The 22,190-nt window shown below is 44.8% G+C and overlaps 2 protein-coding genes across 4 annotated transcripts in view; one reads left to right on the top strand and one right to left on the bottom strand.

Annotated features, from left to right (window-relative positions):
* The window catches only part of KIAA1210 (KIAA1210 ortholog), a 71,895-nt gene extending 57,947 nt beyond the window's left edge, over positions 1-13,948 (top strand). For 2 of the 3 annotated variants that reach the window (XM_008272926.5, XM_002720213.5), the window contains exons 8-12: positions 1,262-1,367; positions 3,343-6,891; positions 7,869-8,032; positions 11,069-11,162; positions 12,510-13,948. In XM_008272926.5, the coding sequence (XP_008271148.1) occupies positions 1,262-1,367; positions 3,343-6,891; positions 7,869-8,032; positions 11,069-11,162; positions 12,510-12,709 (4,113 nt within the window). In that variant the 3' untranslated portion in view covers positions 12,710-13,948. The remainder of the gene's footprint in view (positions 1-1,261; positions 1,368-3,342; positions 6,892-7,868; positions 8,033-11,068; positions 11,163-12,509) is intronic. The other variant, XM_089324137.1, reaches the window with a different exon arrangement.
* A 2,198-nt stretch (positions 13,949-16,146) lies between these two features.
* On the bottom strand, positions 16,147-20,853 carry CT47C1 (cancer/testis antigen family 47 member C1). The gene is made up of 3 exons (XM_089324692.1): positions 19,789-20,853; positions 18,518-18,647; positions 16,147-16,733 (listed from the first exon to the last, which is right to left on the bottom strand). The coding sequence occupies exons 1-3, from the start codon at positions 20,534-20,536 to the stop codon at positions 16,721-16,723; spliced, it is 891 nt and encodes a 296-aa protein (XP_089180818.1). The 5' UTR covers positions 20,537-20,853; the 3' UTR covers positions 16,147-16,720.
* Positions 20,854-22,190: the final 1,337 nt, after the last annotated feature.

Here is a 22,190-nt window from a genome sequence, read left to right on the forward strand (position 1 = left end):
TTGAACCGGTGCCCATATGGGATGCCAGTTCTGCAGGCGGCGGTTTAACCCACTACACCACAGCACTGGCCCATGCTCTGGAATTTCTTAGGTCTGCTTGTCCTACAGGAAGTTTCTCCCAATCCATAATTTATGGGCATAGACAGACTCAAGGAATAACTTGCCCAAGGTCCAAAAGCAAGAAACTAATGGAGAAGAGATTTCAATTCACGACTGTCTGACTTCATTTACTAAAAAAAATTTTTTTTAATTGTTTTATTTATCTACTTATTTTACACACGCCCCTTCCATCTGCAGATTCATTCCTCAAATGCCTGCAATTGTTGGGGATAGGACTGAGCCAGGCTGAAACTGGGAGCCAAGAATTCAACCCAGGTCTCTCATGTGGGTGGCAAGGACCAACTACTTGAGATATCACTTGCTGCCTCCCATGGTGTGCATTACCAGGAGGTTGGGATCAGGGGCAGAGCTGAGACTCAAACCCAGGCACTCCAATATGGGAAGCAGGCATCTTAGCCACTACTCCAAACACTTGCCCCCAAGATAAATTATTTTGAATTGTATCTGTTTGTACAGGCACTTTGAGTGTGAGCATAACAAGTTGCATGCTTGCCTTTAGATTATGTCATAAAAGGCTGGCACTGTGCAAGTTTTAGACACTGTCAAGTGCAGTGTTACTCAGCATTTCCAGATCTTCACTGTAATTATCTGAAAACCTTGTTTATACTAAATTAATTCCAATCCATTCAGTATAAGGGCTGAACCCTTCAGCTTTTTCTTTTGTGCTCCCCACCCCCAACAAAAGCCCAATCCTTTTTCTTCTTTTGAGCTGGAAAGACATAATTCATGCTTTCACCAAATTCCCTGCAAAGAAGCCAAACAGACTTTGAATTGGCTCACAAGTCCGGTGAAGAAAATCCAAGAATTCCAATTCTGCTAAGGGGGCAAGTCTGTCATCAGGCCCAACAACCCAATTTTCGGATTTATGGCCTAGTTTGGTTCAGTAGTTTCTGGGATGTTTTAGAGCACTTCCTGCAGACTGCTATTCACAGATTAGGAATTTCAGGTCTGAATGAACCACTTCCAATAGGTAAGATGATTCCCAGGGATCACTTAATGGATGGCATTGAAAATAGCTTTCATCTTCAATGGTGTTAAATACCCAGCATGAGGACTTAGTTTTCCTGATGTGCCCTAACTCCTTGGTGAGCATGCAGGGATGGCTAGGGAGCACTTCATGCTCTTTCTTTCCTTGTTTTAGGTGAAAGCAAAGCAGGAGGAGCCAAGCTTTTTACTGGTTACTGAAGAAGAAAAGAGTATGAGAAAACCAAAAGATGCTGACCAGAAGCTGAACAAAGACAGTGAAGGTTGGCACATCTTCACCTTTACCCAGAAACATGTATTATAGGCTTCGTTGCACAGCGCTATGTGATAGGAATTGAAAACAAGAATTACCCAGAACAGCTGTCCTTGGTCCTCAGAGAACTTTCCACTTAAGATGCATACTAATATGCCCCAGGTTTCCCCATCTAGACAGCAAGTTAATACACGTGTATAATAACACGTGTTAGGAATTTAGATAAAGGATCATCTTTACATACTGATTTTACCTAAATGAATTTCAAACCAGAGAGGTGTTTGGTTTGTTTCTAGATTTATTGAACCATTTCTGAGACTAGTGTCTATGCCAGGTTCCTCAATGCGCCTGGATAGCAGAGTACAACTAGCAGTTTCCACTTCAACATTCTTCCTCAAGAACAGAACCAGACAGGAATAATGGAAGTGGCCAAACAAATCATTTGTTAAAGCCGTCTTTCTCTTCTGGTAGAAAGAAAAGGTCTTGTGTGAACAGGGAGATCAGTTCCCATATCCATGGTCAAAGAGGGCTTGGACAGCTGTAGACAGATGACCTTGGCAGCCAACAGCTATCAAATCCCCCAAAAGAAATACCATCTAAGTGAAAAGCTATCTCTTTTTTTGTGTGTGTGCATTTGTGGATGTATGCCCCAGCTGATGACAGGTGAATTTCAAACAATATCTGATAAAACAAAATTCCAGGCCCACAAATTAAGTTGAACAATTATTTGGTGTTTTGTCAGAAAGGATTTCACATGTGAGTTTAAAGACAGGATATCCGTGAATACATTTCCCCATGAATAATAACAAAAGCGTCCTGTAAAAATAAAGGAAAGATGAAATGGGAAATCTTTCATCTTTATTTTTTCAGATTTATCTTCTAATAGTTGCCTCTTTTATTATTTCCTTGCTGTTTTTAAACTGTCCCTTTTACACAGAGGCCAGAACTGAGTCAGTTCTCATGGGAGCAGATACTTTGGTTGATTTTCCTTTTTTTCCTTTTTTTTTTTTTGACAGGCAGAGTGGACAGTGAGAGAGAGAGACAGAGAGAAAGGTCTTCCTTTTGCCGTTGGTTCACCCTCCAATGGCTGCTGCAGCCGGCACGCTGCGGCCGGCGCACCGCGCTGATCCGATGGCAGGAGCCAGGTGCTTCTCCTGGTCTCCCATGGGGTGCAGGGCCCAAGCATTTGGGCCATCCTCCACTGCACTCCCTGGCCAAATAATGAGGTTGGTTTGGAGCACAACCAGTCATTCTCAGTATTTATGCTGGATATGAAAGTACTGAATGGAGCTAGGGATGGGAGTGATAGGGAGAAAGGCAGCAAGGGCCCCACCCAGCTGTGGATCAAACTAAGTTCCTTAGAAAAAGTTATCAGAGAGGAGAGGCAGCAATCTATGTAACTGCTGTCTCGTGCTTCACCTAAGCCTGTGGACTGATGTAACTGTTAAGACATTCCAAGAATTATTCTGCATATATTTAAAGAATTGTTTGGTATGTATAAGATTGTTTTAATACTAGGAGATTGAAGAAAAAGTGGCCCTAATCCTACCTCCCAGATAATTTCTGTTGATGTCTTTCTAAAGCAAATGCAGTATATGCACATAGAAAATTTCAAGTCGTTCAGATAAACATTAAATTGAAAGTAGAAGTACTAACTGGAAAGTGAAAACTTCCCTCCCCCTTGCCTCAGTTTCCTCAAAGTTAATCGAACTTTTCCTCTTGACATGACTCATACCTAATAGTGTACCAACTTATTGATGCACCAACCTTGAAATTAGTTTATGAAACTGAGATTTCCTTTTGATTAAAGAATTTCCAACTCTAGAAGGTGAATGGTGACCAAGTTTCTGTCTTATAAGTAGATGCTCCTTCATACTAGAGAAATCAGTATCAAAGTAGCTACTCATTGGGCCACAGCAGAGTATGTTTATTTTGTGAAGTCAACAGCACACATATTCTTCTTTCCTTATTTTCCGTTGGTACAGAACCCACAAGCCAGAAACAGAACAACGAAACAGAAATTTATGATAAGACAACAGAACAGGCCCCAAACACTGATGCTTCTGGGAACCTAGGCGGTATGACAGCAGTACGTGGAAGATGTAGACGAGTAGGAGCAAATGCTTTAGGAATGAGTGAGTGTGGGTCCAAAGGAAGAAGCTCTGTACAGTCCAGTAAAGGACACGGCCTGGGTGATGGGGCTGGGTCCTTACCTACTGATAAGACTGCCAAGGACTGCTCTTTCTGGAACCTACACTTGCAGACAAAAGTCACGGAGCAGCTCACAACTCCACAAGTAGAAACCGCTACTGCTCAGAAGTTGCTCTCAGATGAAGGTGACATGGGTGGTAGCAACGATGATGTCCATTTTCAGGCAGAAAACACATCAGCACCCCAGCCTCTACCTGAAAACATGGAAGCGTCGATGGCTAGTGGTCCACCATCCTATCATGAACATACGGTTTCTGCAGCCAAGAAGCTCCGAGCCAGGGCGCTTGCTTCCCCAGGGATGGAGAGCTCTTCCGCAAGGCCAGAAGAGGCCATTCACTCAGTGGCAGAGGCGGCCCAGGTGATCAGGGAGCCCTCTCAGATCCAGTCAGCGGAGGGATCCAAAATGCAGCCAGCCCAGGACGTCCCAGCTGCCTTCAAAGGTGAGCCTCCTGGAAATATCATCCAGGCCTTTATAGTGAGTGAAATTTCCGGCATGATCGGTGAGGCAGAGGAAATCATTTTTTCAGAGAGGCTGCCTCCCCTACGCCTTTCCACTTTCTTAGGGCAACACGAGGCTGAGGAAGTCCTCTCAGAGTCAGAAAATGATTCCGAGGACGGCAGTCGTTCTGAGGAGCAAGTGATCCCTGCACATTCTCGCTCGCGTCTGGGGAAGCCTGAAGCTAAGGAAACCTCAGATTCAGAGAGTGGTACCCAGGAGCAGAGCAATTCTGAGGAACTGGCTGCTTCTGGTTGCTCTCCTCCATCCTTGGGGAAGTTTGAAGATAAACCAAAAGTCTTCCCCAAATCGAAACATTCTGTCATGCAATTAAGCCGCTCTGGGAAGCAGCAGGCTCCTAGCTACCCTTCCCGACCCTTTGAGGAGTGTCAAGTTGAAAAAGTCCCCAGAGGCTCGAGTGGTCGTGCTGAGAAGTACAGCAGTGCTGAAGATTTGAACAGCTTGGAGGGACAGCTCCCCATCAGACCCCGCGCCCAGGCCCTGAGGAAGCCCAGAGACCAAGCAGAAGTCAGCTCAGTCCCAAAGAACACGGCTGAAGGGAGCGGTTCTGCGGAGCAGACGCTGCCCACTGGGAGGCCTGTGTTGCCGCAGCAGCTCTCCTCCAGTCCACTGAGCTCTTCGACAGAACAGGGCATCTCTGAGGAGTCAGTGTCTCCCCCAAACCCTTACCAGCCGTCGGAGGGCCCCAATTCTGAGCACCACGTCTCTGTAAATCCCAAGGGTGTGGCTACTGACTGGGGCATTTCTATGGAGCCACTGCCTCCCAGAATGAGTTCTAAGCGCTCTGTGAGGCCAAAAGCTGAGCAGCAAGTGCCTTCACGTGCAGAAGTTACAGCTACCGGAGAGGTTGTTTCGCCGGAGGCGCTGTCTCCCAAGCGTGCTTCTCAGCCTCTGTTGAAATCAGTAGTTGAACAAGAAGATTCTTCAGGTTCCAAGCGCTCTGCTGGTGAGAAGGATTCCGTGGAGCTGCGTCCTCCTGAGCTGCTTTCCCAGCCCTTAATTAAGCCTCAGGATCAGCAAGATGTGTTGTCAGGTTCGGAGGCTATTGCTGACGAAACGGGCCTTGCAGTTGCGCTGCTGCTCCCCGAAGATTCTCCCCAGTCCTCGACAACTCCTCAAGTCCAGGGAATCGTCTCAGAAAGCGCTGCTGCGAAGGAGGACGTTTGTGGAGAGCTGTCGCCTCCTGGGTGCCCTCCCCAGGCCTCGGTCAGGCCTAGCAGCCAGCTGCAGAAGATCGTAGGCTCCGCGAGTGCTTCTGCGCAATGGGAAGCCACTGCCTCCAGACACAGCCAACAAGCACCGGGGAGCCCCGCCTTTGAGCAAGTCTCTGCAGGTTCAGAGAGTGCTGCAGCTGAGGGGAGGATGTCTGTGGAGCTGGAATCTCCCAGGCCCCATGCTCAGCCCCCGGCGAAGGCTGCAAGTGCAGAGGGTGTTGCCCCTGAGGGTGGCGTTTCTGCAGAACTGCTGCTTTCTGGACACGCTTCTCCGTCCACTGTAACACATGATGTCCAGAAAATGGCCACAGGGCCCCAGAGTGCTGCTGTTGAGGGACGCATGTCAGGGGAGGCGGTGCCCCCCAAATGTTCTACTCAGCTCTCTGTCAAGTCCAAAGTGCAGGAGATATCCTCACGCCTAACAAACACGACTAAAGTAGAGAAGTCGCTGCTTGCCAGCCATCCTTCCCGGTCGTTTGTGAAGTTTATGGCACAGCAAATCTTCTCAGAGGACTCGGCTCCCAAAGAGAGCTCTTGCACGGACCCCCCGCCTCCAAAGCATCCATCCAAGTCTCTGTTGAGGCCTAAAATGGATCACAAAGTGTTCTCAGATCGGGAGCAGGCTGACCCCGGGGGAGGCAGATCTTCGAAGACGCTGCCTCTGAAGCACTCTGTCAAGTCTGTGGGCAGGCCCAAAGACCTGCAAGAAGTTCCCTCATCCTCAGAGCACGTTCCTGTGAAGAGAAGCACTGCTGAAGAGCAGCTGCCTCGTAGACAGAACGCCCCAGCCTTGGGAAAGTTTGAGTGCCAGCAAGAAGTCCCCTGTGTTTCTGAAAGCTCTCCTGAAGAGTGGAGGCCTTCTAGAGAGAGCCTGCCTCCCAGACGCGCTCCTCAAGCGTTGAATGGGTCGCAGTTGCAGCCGCAGACTTGCCCGGCGGGCTCAGTGGATGGGCCTGTAAGGCGGAGCAGTCCTCAAGAGCACCTGCAACCCAGGAACCCTTTACCGCCTTTTGGAGACTCTGAATATGAGCAACAGGTTCTTTCAAACTCCACGAGCGCTACTACCAAGGGAACCATTTTGGAGGGCAATTCTGGCAGAGAGTCCCTACCAAAAGGCTCAGTTTTTCCAAACAAGACCAAGCAGCACAGCGCAGGCTCTGAAGACCTCATGACTGTTACCACCAAACCTAGGAAGTTCACCCTTGCCCCAGCCTCGAAAACACCTGTTTCTGGGGGCACGTACTCTAAGAGGGAAGGCCTTGAGAGTGGTGATGGAAATAATGACAACCGCTCCAATGTCACCACTAACGAGGCTGGCGTTGAAAAATGTTTTGGAGTGCAACTGAGAAGACTCCCTTCCTCCCGGAAGTATAAGAGCACAAAACTAGATAACTTTGCCCAGCTTCCTCCACTGCCCTCAGGCCCGATTCCATTCTCTGAAGGTAGAGAGCAGCGGATGAGAAGAAGAGCGTCCCGGGGGCTCCTGGACACTGCAGAGACCACCACCACAATACCTGAGCTGGAGGGGAAGCAGCTGAGCGAGCCCAAATCTGAAGCTGTGGCCCAGAAGCAACCTGCCTACAAGACCCCAGGTGAGATTTGTGTTTCTTCAGATGGCAAGTAAGGTGCTAAAGGGAGGGAAGAACTAGAAAACTTAGCATGGTGTGGGCCTTGAGATCTGTCCTCGCCTTGCCTACTGCACTGTTGCTTTGATGGAGCTGGCTCGTGCATTTAGGGACAGTATAGTGCCCTATTCTACATGATTGGATTTGGAAATAGTCAATTTTGAGTCTTCCCCTTTCTCTGGGGGGTTCCCCTCTGGACATTCATTCACATTCTGTAACAGACACATGAACTCTGCCCATTCCCTCTTCCCCTAAGCTCTGTATTCCTTACATTTGGATAGTATTTCATGCTTTTCTCAAAATACTTTCACATGTATCATGCCCCTCCTCAACACCATTTACAGTCTTAAAAGGCAACTCATTAACAAAGCGCTGTGTTCAGACTCTCAGCCTAAATCTGAATTCCCTGTAATTCACTGAGGTATATCTCCTATCTACAGAAATGTCTTAAGAATAAAGGACTACCTGATATTTTCAACACAAATCTCTCCCAAAACTTTGTACCTTCACACACATAGTCTTATATCTGCCTGTAACCACACACTTGCCTGGGGGACTATGACTGGGTAACAAATACTATATTTTCCTTGGAGACAGAGAAAGGACATCAATGGCCTGAGCTTCTTGCTTCTTAGGAGTTTTCTCAGCCCCACTGGCAACCATTATCATATCTTGATTGGAGTACGGGACATAGGATGAACAAAGGAAGGAAGGGGTCCAGTAAGGGGACAGTATGCCTATTTTGAAGTACAGCTTCTTGATCACCCAAGAACTTGACTTGTAAGGTTGTAGGCAAAGGAGGGGTGCTTATCTACTAGAGATCTGTTCATTTTCATTTGGCAACTCACAAGGATCCCACTTGGGACATGATTGTCCCAGGTGGGACTAAGGCTAAGACCCTGCCTGCCTTGCTTCAGTCCTAACTCCTTTCATTCCTTTGTCAGGAAAGCATCCTGGTCAACAATCAGACAGTGCTATCTCAGAGCCAGCTTGGATAACCATGGCAAAGCAGAAGCAAAAGGGTTTCCAGACTCCTGTACCTATGAGACCATCAAAATTCAAGGACAGAACTGGAGCAGAGGCTGCGACTAAGGAGCCTGTTTATGTGGTAGGACCTGGGGCCACCCAGAAAATACTCCAAATGGTTGCTGGAGCCACCATTTGAGCTTCCACTGGGAACTTTGCCAGACACATACTTCTGACCCATCTTTAGGAATATTAGGCAAGCCAGAAGGGCTTCTCTGGTGGTGGTGAGGGGGTAGGAGAAAGACTTGCCTTAAACTCATATAAATGTGTACCAGTTTGTGCTCTTAAAGGGTTGTGGAAAGTTGTTGATATGAGGAGTCTATAAATCAAAACCTGTCCTAAATAATTGAGCAGAATTCCATGAAGTTGGTTAAGAGATAAGGATTAAGTCATACAATATATGCCAAATGTAGCCACTGGGCTAAGAGCTGAATGACTATTCTTATGGATATTTTATGCCTGTAAGTAGGTATATGCATTTTTATCAATGCAATAAAATTATAAATATAGTGGTCTCCCCTTATCTGCAGGGAATATGTTCCAAGATCCCCAGTAGATGCCTGAAACCATGGGTAGTACAAGTCCTGTAATTCAGTGCCTTTTGTGTCTTAACTAAGCATACAGCATGTCCTATGGCCATAACTTTGGCAGTTTAGATGAGACATCAAAACTATTTTTCCCTCTTCACAATTTCATGGCTATAAAATGCTTTCTTGCCATAGATCTTAGCAACCTCAGCATGTGACTTTTTTCTTTCCATTCTAAGTTAAAAATTTTCACTTAAAGGAAGCACTTTACAGCTTCTCTTTGACATTTTCGAATTGCCAGCATCACTACTCTTGTGTTTTGGGGCCATTATTATGTAAAATGAAGGTGACTTGAACACAAATACCGTGGCATCATGACCTGGACAATTACTAAATGACTAATAGGCCAGTAGTGTGTAAGACATAAATATGCTAGACCAAAGGATGCTTCACATCCCAGGCAGTAAAGAGCTAGATGGAGTGAGAGCTCATCATGCTACTGAGAAGAGAATGTGATTTAAAACTTATGAATCATTTATCTCTGGAATTTTCCATTTAATAATTTTGCACCTGGGGCAGGTGTTGCAGTAGAGTGCATTAAGTCAATGCTTAAGATGTCTGCATCCCATATCAGAGTGCATGGTTCAAGTTCCAGGAACTTCACTTCTGATTCAGCTTCCAGATAATGTGCCTGGGAGACAGCAGATAATGGTTTACGTGCTTCAGTCCCGGCCATCCAGGTGGGAGACTAAGATGGAGTTCCTGGCTCTCAACTTGTGCCAACCCCAGCTGTTGGGGGCATTTTGGAAGTGAACCAGAAGCAAGAAGATCTCTGTTTCAGTCTGTAGCGTCTCTGACTCTATCACTCTAAATTTAAATGAATATTTTAAAACATTCTGGGCAGGCACTGTGGCATATTGGGTAAAGCCATTGCCTGCAGTGCCGGCATCCCATATGGGTGCTGGTTCGAGTCCCTGCTGCTCCACTTGTAATCCAGCTCTCTGCTATGGCCTGGGAAAGCAGTAGAAGATGGCCCAAGTGCTTGAACCCCTGCACCCACGTGGGAGACCCAGAAGAAGCTCCTGGCTCCTGGCTTCGGATAGGCGCAGCTCCTGCCCTTGCGGCCAATTGGGGACTGAACCATTGGATGGAAGACCTCTCTCTCTCTCTCTCTCTGCCTCTCCTCTCTGTGTAACTCTTTCAAATAGATAAATAAATCTTTAAAAAATTCACACTGCAATTAAATACAGTTGAACTGAAACCTCGGAAAACGAAACTGCAGACAAGGGGTGAGGAGCACTGTATTATTTTTTTCATTTTATATTTCATCTCTGAGCACCTTTCTCTATGAGTACGTAACAGCTTATCTTTATGTGCTTGGCATTTGGATTTCTACATATTCATTTAGCTTGATGTGATTGTTAAAAGTGATGACCTAGGCTAATGGTACGACATATGGATCAGGGAGCTTGCTTTCCTCTTGTCAAAACTGCAGAAAACTGACTCAGGAAAATACCAAATTTACATATAAAGACATAGATCTACATTTTTATATTTTAAGTGCATCTTAAATATGTTGAGAGATCACGTGGGAACCTATTTAACTCTTTGCTTTAAAGATCTTTCCTTTTAAAAAAAAGATTTATTTATTTATTTATTTCAAAAGAGCTACAGAGAGGGAGGGAAACTGAGAGAGAGAGAGAAAGAGAGCGAGAGAGAGATATCTTCATCCACTCGTTCACTCCCCAGATGGCCAGCGCTGGGGCAGGCCAAAGCCAGGAACCAACAGCTCCATCTGGGTCCCTCATGTGGGTGCCAGAGACCCAAACACCATAGGTTATACTCTGCTGCTGGATCAGAAGTGGAGCACCCAGGACATGAATTGGCACCCATATGAGATGCTGGCATCACAGGAAGTAGCCTTACCCACTATGCCACAATGCCAGCCCCAAAGATCTTTCCTTTTTTATCATTAGTATTTGTGTGGGAGCAGGATTGTCCAAGGGTAAGATCCACCTTGGTTAAAGCTTTTATTAGTGAGAAATACACTAGTGTATATAAATGCATTCATTTAGACCAGTTTTGGAGAGGTTAATCTGAAAAACCTAAACTAAAATTTTGGAAAGACCTACAGTCACATTATTTTTTTAGTGTAGGGAGTGCTTCAAGTCATATGTCAGAAAGTTTTCCTAAGAGCAATTCTAGGGAACTCCAGTGAATTCACCAGATTTGTTTGTAATCACCATATTCTGTTAGCTTGCTGTTAAGTACTGGTAAAGTGCTAAGGAAAAGAAAGTTCTTAAGTTAACTAATTCTCATGTTACTCTATAGAGACAAGCTTTTCTTACAAGTTTTAAGGTGATAGATATGAGCCAGCTTAGGTTTTGTGAACATAAGTTCCAAACCAGGAGGCTCAGTGATATTTCTTTCCTTCTCTGTCTGTATCTGTATGTGTATCCATCTGTTGTCTTTTAATTATTATTGAACAAATAGTTCCTAGAACTGGGCCTGTGCCTATGGTCTTCTGAATAAGTAATTCATTGTTTAATGTCAGGACTTTCATGTTTTCTGTTTCCATTTTTGAATTAAAGGGAGCTGACCCTGAAAATGACAACCAATCAAGAAAGATTTTCACTTCCAATGTCCATAGACAGAAGATGGCACAGATGAAGCTAATCAAATCAGGTAAAAGCACATACTCCTATGAAAACAGCCCTGGCAGGATGTTGTGAAAATTATGCAATTTCAACCTCATACAATATGTCTCTTACCCTCAAATGAGCTTCATGATTCGCTCATTGCTCTTCCGGTAGACACAGTATACACTTATTTTAGGAAAATCCAATTATTATGACCAATATAAATCCAATGTAAATTCCAGGGAGGTCTTCCAGTCTTTTATCTCATTGAAGAAGCTATCTAGGCACAAAATTTTGGTAACTCACTAAAATATTTTTGTAGCTGGATATGCAAGAAGAAAGTACCCAGCCACTTTCCAGTTCATAACAAATTTTGCCTTCTATGTCCCCAATGAAACTGTTGAAAATAATTCACTATAAAGGTTCAATGGTGTGGAATTGTTTTTAACTGTTTGAAAGACTTATTTCATCCCCTCCATATTCTGAGCAGGGATATGAAAAGCAGGGAAATGTTGACTGCTGAAAAGCACCACATGTACTGGGACACAACAGGAAGTGATCTCATCAGAAAGAGTTGTGTGCAAAAGGGTTTTTTTATTTCCCTCATGCATAAATTAGGATAGGAATTTAAGAACTCATTATCAGAACATGAAATAACAATTGACCTGTCTACAGTGATCAATGGCCTCATAGGCACTTATTTTCCTGTGGAGTGGCTTTTAATTCTCACTATGTATTAGAATCACCTGGTAAGCTTTTTAAACAATTACAAAGGACCTTGGCTCCATCAAGAGATTCTAATTCAGTCAGTTTAGGAAATGGTGTGGACATTGATACTTTTTTAAAGAGCCTTATGTGATTCTTATATGTAGTCAGGACTGACAACCACTGCTTGAGTCTAAGCCACTGAGTCAATCAGCCATGATGCAAGATGAGAGAGGGAGTGGAATTGAGGAAGATAAAGATAGGCTGTTTGGCCACAGCAGTTGGTACAATATTATTTAGCATCAACTTTTACTGGGTAAGATCGATTGAGTCATCAATTTCATTTCACATGACATCACGAACTGGTAAGACAAAGATATTACCTTAAAATCCAATAACATGCAAATATTGTGAGTTAACAGATACAGGTTTTACCTCTCAGGTTTTCCCAAGCCCAGACCCTAGTAGCCATAGTCATGTTGATTTTACCCTTTTGACATATCATGGCATGGCTCAGATGCCAGCTTTTAGAAGCCTGGCACCCCAGGGAGCAAGAATTGGAAAGTAATAAGAGTGGGGGGAGAGCAGAGGAAAGCTGAAAGGATAAACCATTTTATTGCATCCCATAGACATATCCCAATGTCTCAGAGGCTTCTTACTGTTTGTATGTTGCTTGCTATGGTTCCAGCTGTACTTGAAGATCAGAAGATACTTCACATCCCTGCCAAGCAAAAAGAAACTAAAGAATCTTCAACTTTTCCAGCCAAGTCCCATCAGCCAGTTGAGCTGGCTGAGCCGGTTGAACCAGCTGAGCTGGTTCAGCCAGTTGAGCCTGTCTGGTTCTCTATGGCCAAGAAGAAATCCAAAGCATGGAGCCACAAAACATAGACGATGTAATAAGTAGGTCCTAGGTGAAGCGTAAGCATTTTAAATGATAATTGCCAACAGTTGCATTAATTCTGTGCAGTGATTTATTTCCTGTGACCATTTTTATTAAGCAAAAAGGCCTTAGAAAGGGGAATAGAAACTTACAATCCTTTGAATGAAATAAATGCCATGAATGCCTAGCCTTCAGTAGAGTTACCACCAATGCTTCTTGCCACCCTCATTCCTAGAGACACACACCTCAGAAGGTACTAGGCTGGAGAGCCCCCACCTCCCAAGAGACCCACTCACCCCAACCATGGGGAAGAGAGAAGGCCTAAAAGGAGAGCGGGAGAGGAAGTGTCAGGATGAGGGGGAAAGATCAGTTGGGAGGGCAGGAGCCGAGTAGCCCTGCAAATTTGACCCCTCCCTTTGCATCTTGCCATGCAGTCTGTTTCTGTAGTGCATCACCTCCTTTTAAAACTCCCAGGCGGAGGAGTACAGATTTAGGCACGTTTACCTCCAGAGTCAGTCCCTTAATCAGCTAGATTTCCAAGGTGTAGACCACCTTAGACTCTCCTCCAGGTTCACCAAAAATTAGTTAAGTCCTCCTTTCTACATCCTTCCTTTTTATTCTATCCCGCAAACCCACCAAACACGTTGAGAGAGATGACCTTAGATGCCTTGCCAGTTAACCCTAGCTTATTAGGTGACCCAGAAGTGACTTCTCATTATAGTTATCACTATGTCTGCCTTTGTCTCTTCAGGGTTACTCTGTTTAAACAGATATGCAGGCCTGAACATCCACCTATGCCTTTACATCCTGAGCGGGGCCCTGCTCCATCCCAAAATGCCCACCGAGGCAGCAAGGCAGTGAGGAGCCAGAGCTAATTTAAGTACCTGGGTGCTGGCTGCTGCTGATATAATGTGACACAATACTGACCACTTGCTAGGTGTCGCATTTTCTCTATTAGCATCTATTTTTTTCTGATACTGTGTTTTTGTCTTTTTTGATAAAGTTAGGTTTTTGATAGACTGGATATTATTACCTTTGTATCCCATAATGAACAGTAGATGACCTTCATGCAGGTAATCCTTCCCTCTCTTAACAATTTATTTTCCACAGTTAACAAAGCTCTTTTAATTGATGAGGTTTTTTTTTTTTTAAAGTCTAGTGACACATTGTTTTCAGCTTCTTTGCACTTTCTTGATTTTTTTGATTTATATAGAGCAAATGAAATCAATAAAGCCTGTTCTTTAGACCATCTCAGTCTGTTTCATGGGGGAGGAAAATCAAATAGGGTATTGACAACTCAGACTTTGAAGGTGTTCAGAGAAGCAAAATGCTCATAAGAAATTGTGCTTCATAGGAGGGGCTACCACACAGATGAGTCTGCCAAGCTGATGCCCTCCTAAGGGGCTTGGTGTGGAGGAGAAGTGCTATTGAAGAGGATTTGCATATGAACACCTGGGAAGTTAAGTGAGAGACTGGTGGGAGAGGGGCGCAGCTGGGCATGAGTAGAAGGGACAAGGTGGTTAGTGACTGCACTCCGTCCTGGCTCAGGGACTAGGTCCAAGACCTATAGCAAGATGGTTTAACTGCAACAAGCCCTTTTCAGAAGCACAGGGCCCCACCTGCTTAGGCAATAAAGAGTGACAGAGAGCCAGCACCGCGGCTCACTAGGCTAATTCTCCGCCTGCAGCGCCGGCACACCGGGTTCTAGTCCCGGTCAGGGTGCCGGATTCTGTCCCGGTTGCCCCTCTTCCAGTCCAGCTCTCTGCTGTGGCCAAGGAAGGCAGTGGAGGATGCCCAAGTGCTCGGGCCCTGCACCTGCATGGGAGACCAGGAGGAAGCACCTGGCTCCTGGCTTCGGATCAGCGCAGTGCGCTGGCCGCAGCAGCCATTGGAGGGTGAACCAACGGTAAAGGAAGACCTTTCTCTCTGTCTTTCTCTCTCACCATCCACTCCACCTGTCAGAAAAAAAAAGAGTGACAGAGAATGAAGAAGGGAAAGTGGTTTATTTAGTCTAGCCTGCTTGTAACATTTTTGGAGTTCAGAACAAGAATTCAGCTGGGGATCCACAAACCCCTATGTCTAAATATCTGAAATGTTTAAATCAACTAATTTAACATGGTTTATCTCCTTCCATGACAGAGGTATCTTCATAATGACCTGAAAGGTCAGGTTGGGTTTTAGAATTCGTCGACTCCTCTAGGTCCTGCCCCAGTGGCATGGAAAACACTGCTTTCCTCCCCTCTTCTCCCTTTGGGATTATTTCAGAACTCCCAGGACACAAGAATACAACCATAAACATCCATGTATTCACCACTCAGCTAGACATGTAACATTACCGGTACACCTGACGCCAAAGATGGAGCCCTCTGTACAATCCCAATCCCCCCCCCCCTTTCCCTAGGAGATGAATTCCATCTTAGCTGTTTCTCTGTCCAATACACACCTTTCTGCATGCTACATCTTTACACATACCTCATATGCATGCTTTTTAGCTTCTATGTACCCACAGTAGGTATCAGTGATGATTTGCAGGGTTTCTGAGACTTCATATGTCATCATGTTTACATCTTCTGGAGCTAGCTTTCCCCCTTAGACATATTTCTGTTGCAATCAGCTAATCTCTTCCCCTCTGTGTCTCAGCCTCTGTGAGCTCTAGTCTCCTTCCTGCCCAGCCCTTGCTGTCCTGTTCAGTTTACCTGCAACAGGCATAAGCCAGTGACTTTTAAGACTGGCCTTATCTTAGGTGAGTGTCTCACAGCCTCTTCCCAAACCTTAGTGTGCGTCAGGACTCCTTGGAGGGCTTGTTAAAAACAAATGGCTGTGAGCTGGCATTGTGGCACTGTTAACAGTGTAAGCCTCTGTCTGAGGCGCTGCCATCCGATATGGGCACTGGTTTGAGTCCTGGCTGCTCCACTTCCAATCCAGCTTCCCGCTACTGCACCTAGGAAAGCAGTGGAAGACGGCTGAAGTACTCAGGCCCCTGATACCAATGTGGGAAACCCAGATGGAGTTCCTGGCTCCTGGCTTTAGCCTGGCCCAGCCCCAGTTGTTGTGGCCATTTGGGGAGTGAACCGAAACGGTGGAAGGAAGATACCTTTCTCTCTCTGTCTCTGTCTCTCTCTCTTAAATAACAGATGGCTGACCTCAAACCTCAGTTTATGATTCAGAAGATTTGGATGTGGCCTGAGAGTCAGCACTTGTGACACGTTCTCAGGTGATGGTGATCTGCTAATCCAGAGACAACATTTGAGAACCACCATTGCCCCAAATGCAAAGTCTGTGCCCAAGTTCAGCAGCACTATTTAACTTCCAGACAAGCTGGGCTATCCATAAGGTTTCCCTCAAAACCATGCTCCAGAGCGGCACTGTCCAGTAGACATATAACTTTACCCCCAATGTGTAATTTAAATGTTCTAGTAGTCACAATGAAAAAGTAAAAAGGAGCTGCTGAAAGAAATTTTAATAGTACATTTTGGTTAACAGTATATTGTCATTTCAGCACACAGTTATTGATGAGGCATTTTGCATTGTTTTACACTTACAACACATTTCAAATTGAACTAACATTTCAAGTGCTCAGGAGCCACACATGGCTATTGATTTGTAGACAATATAGCTTTAACTAAAGGTTTGAGCTCTCTACAAAAACTATTTGAAACTTGAAATTTTCATTATTTGAGCTACAAGAAAATAAGTTTATCAAATGATGGAAAATGATCCCTTCCAAATGCAAATAAAGTGAATCAAAATAAAAGGTAAACATATTTGAATGTTACTTATCTTGAATAAAATCTGCCTATATTTCTATTTAAGTTTAAAGCAAACCTTTTATTCTTAACTTGAACAAATGCTGTTAAATATATCTTCAAAACATTAAGAGAAAAGTCAGCTATCATTAGAAATCACTTTTTGGGTGGTGAACACAGGAATGAAATTAGTGTTGATGAAGTCTCCTTGGGCTTCAAAAATGAAAAACCTAGAAAGAATACGTTCTTTCTTCTTTCGCTGTCCTTTTCTTTCTATTCTTTGTAACTACAGAATAAAATGAGAGAAAATTAATAATCATACAACATTAATCTGCTTCCTAAATCTAAGAAAATAGCCCCTATTTCTTCTTGTAATTAAAACCTTTGGCTATCGGGTGCTCTTGCAGCCAATGGCTTCAATCATGTGATCACACCATCCTTACCTAACACCAGAAATGCTTGTTGCTGTTGTTGTTTTGAGAGGCCATTCTGGCATTTAAGTAAGTCTCTCCACCTTAAAAGCCTGTGCTGGGGGCCAGCGTTCTGGTGCAGCAGGTTAAGCTACCACTTATGATGCTGGCATCCCATATGGGCGCCAGTTCGACTCCCAGTCGCTCTACTTCCGATCCAGCTCCCTGCTAATGTGCCTGGGAAAGCAGCAGATGATGACTCAAGTACTTGGGCCCCTGGTACCCATGTGTGAGACCAGGATGGAGTTTCAGGTTCCTGGCTTCAGCCTGGGCCAGCTCTGGCTATTGCAGCCATTTGGGGAGTCAACCAGTGGGTAAAAGATCTCTCCCCCCTCCTTTCTCTGTAACTCTGCCTTTAAAATCAATAAATCAATCTTTTAAAAAAGTAAAGAAAAAGCCTGTGTAACTTGCCCAAATGATAATCCCTTACCCTCCCAGATCCTTGGTTTCCATATTTACCACATAGGGAAAATGCTGTTACTATGAGATATGCAGCTGTGAAAATATGGGAATAAAGCAAAATATTAGCTTATTATTTAAATACACTAAAGCAAAAGATGTAAATTAAGACTTAATTACTAATTCAATGGTAAACAATAATCATACTTTAACTAAGTTTTTTTTCTTTGCCACACAAAATAGAAAAATCTACAACTGAATTAACAGTCATCAAACATTAAATGTAGTCCTAATTGAAATGCCTAACTTTTTGATATTTGTGAAACTTCACATTTTGAAAGGCATTGTCGGGGCTGGCACTGTGGCATAGCGGGTAAAGCCACCACCTGCAAGTACCGGCATCCCATATGGGCACCAGTTTGAGTTCCAGCTGCGCCACTTCCAATCCAGCTCCCTGCTATGGCCTAGGAAAGAAATGGAAGATGACCCAAGTCCTTGGGCCACTGCACCTGTGTGGGAGGCCCAGAAGAAACTCCAGGCTCCTGGCTTCAGATTGGCTCAGCTCCAGCCATTGCGGCCATCTGGGGGGTGAACCAGCGGATGGAAGACCTCTCTCTCTCTCTCTCTCTCTCTCTCTCATGGAAGACATCTCTCTCTCTCTCTCTCTCTCTCTGCCTCTGCCTCTCTGTAACTCTGCCTTTCAAATAAATAAATAAATAAATAAATATTTAAAAAAATAAAAGAAAGGCATTGTCTACTGGTTAGTATGGGAAACTGCATTTCTGTGGCCAAGTAATGATGAGCCAACTGGTATGTGGCCAACCACATTAGCTGCTGCTTCTGGTAACTGATTTTAAAAACAAATACTGGTTTCAGGTACCAGTTCTGATAAATTTACTGGTCTTACAGCTAGAGAATAAAAGGCCTCACAAGAACAAATAAGTAGCCATGAAGTATATTTCAGTACACATTGCATTTTACTAGCTACCTAAATATTCTAAAGTAACATGCTGTTAGACAATTTTAAATGATTTTTAAATTTTAAATTAAATTATTAAATTAAATGAATTTTAAATTAATTTCAGAAAAACTTTTTCTTGATTGATTTAATGGAGAATTTTTTTTGAGTAAAATAAGATTAAGTTATCAGACAGGTAAATGCCAGGAATGGCTGAATGTACTCAAAGCTACAGACTGATACCTTGATTTTCCATCTCCTGGGTCTGCGTCATTTTCAGGTCCTTCTTTTTGTTCTTCGATGTTCTTCTCATTTTCTTCCTTTTCTGCTTTCTCTTCCTCACTTACAGCACCTTCATCCCATTCAGTTACTTCTTTAGTGGGAAAAAAGTACAGATTTTGGCATCAGACGTTCATGGAAAGAAAATTTAATATATAACTGGTAGCACTATCTAGTACTCTACCCTCAGGAAAAGCAGGAGAACAGAACTAAGAAAAGAACCGCTGGGCACGATTTTGCTGGCTGATAACAAAACCTCCAGGGCTCTCACATTTGCACTACTTGATCATTTCCACAGTGACCTAATTTCGCTTTTCCAGTAAATCACCCACCCTGGGCAGCTGATTATTTCTGCCCTTTGGAAAGACATCAGCATCACTGGGACTGATCGCATTCTATATGTTTTGATAGGATTTGTTGGGAAAATACCTGTTTGCATCAAAGACAAATTCCATGGTCAGGCTCACTTGTTCCTCAACATCCTGAATATTTCACTTTTATCAAGTGCTTCTGTATCAGTTCACCATTTAGGGGGATTGCTTTCTAAGAATCTTTACACTTAAAAAAATTTAAGTATTTATTTATTTGAAAAGCAGAGTGACAGCGAGAAACACACAGAGAAAGACACAGATAGAGAGAGAGATCTTTCATCTGTTGTTTCACTCATGAACTGCTGCAACAGCTAGGAGCCAGGATCCAGGAATTCCATCCTGGTCTCCATGGGTGGCAGCCCATCCTCTCCTGCCTTGCCTGGCACATCGGCAGGAAGCCGGATGGTAAGTAGAGTGGCTAGGATTCAAATTGTGTCAAGCAGAGTCTTAACCCGTTGTGCCACAATGCTAGCCCCAAGAATCTTTACTTTTTAAAAAGCCACTAACTTTTTTTTTTTATTAACTTATTAAAGTAAGTTTTTCCATTTCCTCCCAAGTTACCTCCCGAACACCTGCTTCCCACTGGCATTCATGTGTGGGCACTTTAACTGCATGGATAATCGCAGATCTCTCATTGAGCCCAGGTTGGTGGAGGGCAGCGTAGGCTTCCTCAGAAATGTAAAGGTTGTTATAGAATTGGGCTTCCATTCAGGACCATTTGGAAAGGACGCAACCCGCCGCTTCCCCACTGGAAGTCTGCCGCCAGCAGGGCCAGGGAGTGTGCGGTCACCTCTGCCCAACCCAGAACCCACCCGAGCCAAAGCCGCAGGCTCCTGGCCTCCCAGCGCGCTGCCCAGTTCTCACCCTCTGGGCCTGCGGCCCCTTCTGCAGCTTCTCCCGCAGCGTCCTGTGCAGCGCTCTCCGCGGCCTCCTCCACAGCTCCCCCTGTGGCCTCCTCGGCAGGCTTCGCGGCCGCCGTGGCGCCATCTTTGGCCTCCTCAGATACTTGGGCCACCACAGTGTCCTCGAGGTCTTGAATGGCCGCAACCGAGGGCAGGCTGGGCACGTCGCCTTCGCCCAAGTTGAACGCGGGCCTGACCCTGGGCAGCTCAGGCACCTGGAGCACTGGGAGCTCAGCCGAGTTGGCGGCCGCAGGGGTCTCATGCCTCACAATCATGCGGCCTCTGTGGGGCCGGACCAGGATGTGATCATTGTAGTAGATGCGGTGGAGGAGTGAGTGGACCAAGTCCAGGAACATCCACCGGAAGCCCGCCATGGGGAAGCGACGTGCGTCCACCACCACGTCCATACCCCTCGCCGCAGCTGCCAGGTACTCTTCTTCGTCAGCCGGCCCAATGTCGGAGTCCTCCTCGGATCCGGCCACTATCTCCTCCTGCTCCCCCTCCACTCTCTCCTCTGCCTCTTCTCCGGGGCCTCCCTCGGGCCCTGCAAACCCGGCCTCCCCGGCTGCAGGCGCCACTTCGCCCCCCTCAGAGCTGAGGTGGCGGCCTACCTCACTGTCAGCTTCAGCTGCCTCAGCATGGTCTCCCGCCAGGCTTGCCAGGCCTTCTTGGCCTTCTTGGGGCAGATCCCGATCCCCTGTGGCAGACATGACACCAGTTAGTACCTCAGCTGGGAGACAATCGGCCCGGAGTGGCGACGACAGCGGCCAAGATGGTGGCCACCAAGCTGGCTGCCGCTGAGTGGAGGCTGATGGCAGCCAGTCGTGCCTGAGGCGAGGTGGGAGCGCCTAACGCTGAGGGGTCAAAAGTCTGTTGGTGCCAGAGGAGGCCTCACGACAGAAAGTAACGGGCAAGGAATGTTCCCAGGAACAGCCCACAAAGGCGGTGCCTCAGACTACGCAACAAGGCGGCAAAGCGTCCAACCGCCAAGTAAGGTTGCGGAGTACAGGAAGACCGGAACTAGGAAGGGCCAATAAAGGACCACTTCCCTCACAACGACCTCTAAGCTCATTTGCTGAAAGGTGAAGATTGACACACCCTAAGTCCAATGAACGATCAAGGTCCTTCGGTTCTAGAACTCGTAATTGCTCACCTTCTCTTTAACGCCTTAGTGACCTCCGCTGTCCTTAAGGTCCACGACCGTCCTACCTTTTTAATTTTATGGTCCACAGCAAAAGTATAGTGGTCCAAATGTTTAGGTATTCTGGCCTGGGAAAACTTCTTCCATAACAGGCACGGAGTAAATGTTTTAGTTTCTACACAGACCAGATGAACTATTGAAGCTATTATAGCAGTACTTATACAACAAGAAATAAAACAAATTTTTAAAAATATTTTATTACTGAAACTAAAAATATAATAAAAGTTACGTATGCTATTTAATAATAATAGGTCCAGTAATGAGAACAATAGAACTCTTTTGGAAGGATAACATTTTTGCTTCATTGGAACTACGTGCTCTCAGCTATCAAATTTTTCCTCCAGAAGCCTTTTATTTAAGGAATACAAACTTAATGAATTTCATAAATACAACTTTAGGAATATAGTGATTCTTCCCACTATGCCAACCTTCTCACCCACACTCTCACCCCTCTTCTTCCTCCCTCTACTATTCCCATTCTTATTTTTTACTAAGATCTATTTTTGATTACATTGATACACATACAATTAACTCTACATGTTCAACAAATAATATAAGAAAAAACCACAGTTCCTCAATAGTTGAGACAAGGGATGTTCAAAATTGCATCTCAAAATGTCAATTTCTCTGCTATAGATTATGTTGTAGGTGCTCTATTAGTTATCACAGATCAGGGAGAACATATGGTATTTGTCCTTTTGGGACTGGCACATTTTATTAAATATGATGTTTCCCAATTTCATCCATTTTGTTGCAAACGACAGGATTTAATTTTTTAAACCACTGTATACTATTCCATGGTATACATATCCCATAATATGTTTATCCAGTTTCAGTTGATGGGCATTTAGGTTGATTCCATATCTTAGCTAGTGTGAATTGAGCTGCAATAAACACGGGAGTACGGATAACTCTTTCATACAGATGCTAATTTCATTTCCCTTGGGTAAATTCCCAGAAGTGGGATGGAAGGGTCATTTGGTAGATCTATATTCAGATTTCTGAGGTATATTCATACTGTCTTCCACAGTGGCTGTACCAGTTTACATTCCCACCAACAGTGGATTAGGGTACCTTTTCCCCCACATCCTTGCCAGCATTTGTTTGTTGATTTCTGTTTGAAAGCCATTCTAACAGGGTGAGGCAAAAACTCATTGTGGTTT

Source organism: Oryctolagus cuniculus, chromosome X (genome assembly GCF_051225735.1).
Source record: "Oryctolagus cuniculus isolate XC-2025 breed Fujian yellow rabbit chromosome X, ASM5122573v1, whole genome shotgun sequence".
NCBI lineage: Eukaryota > Metazoa > Chordata > Mammalia > Lagomorpha > Leporidae > Oryctolagus > Oryctolagus cuniculus.

Coding starts and splice junctions, on each gene's coding strand:
- CT47C1 (XM_089324692.1), bottom strand. CDS start 20,536: ATGTCTGCCACAGGGGATCGGGATCTGCCCCAAGAAGGCCAAGAAGGC. Junction 18,648..19,788: donor AGGGGCCGCAGGCCCAGAGG/GTGAGAACTGGG, acceptor TTCCCACTAAAG/AAGTAACTGAATGGGATGAA.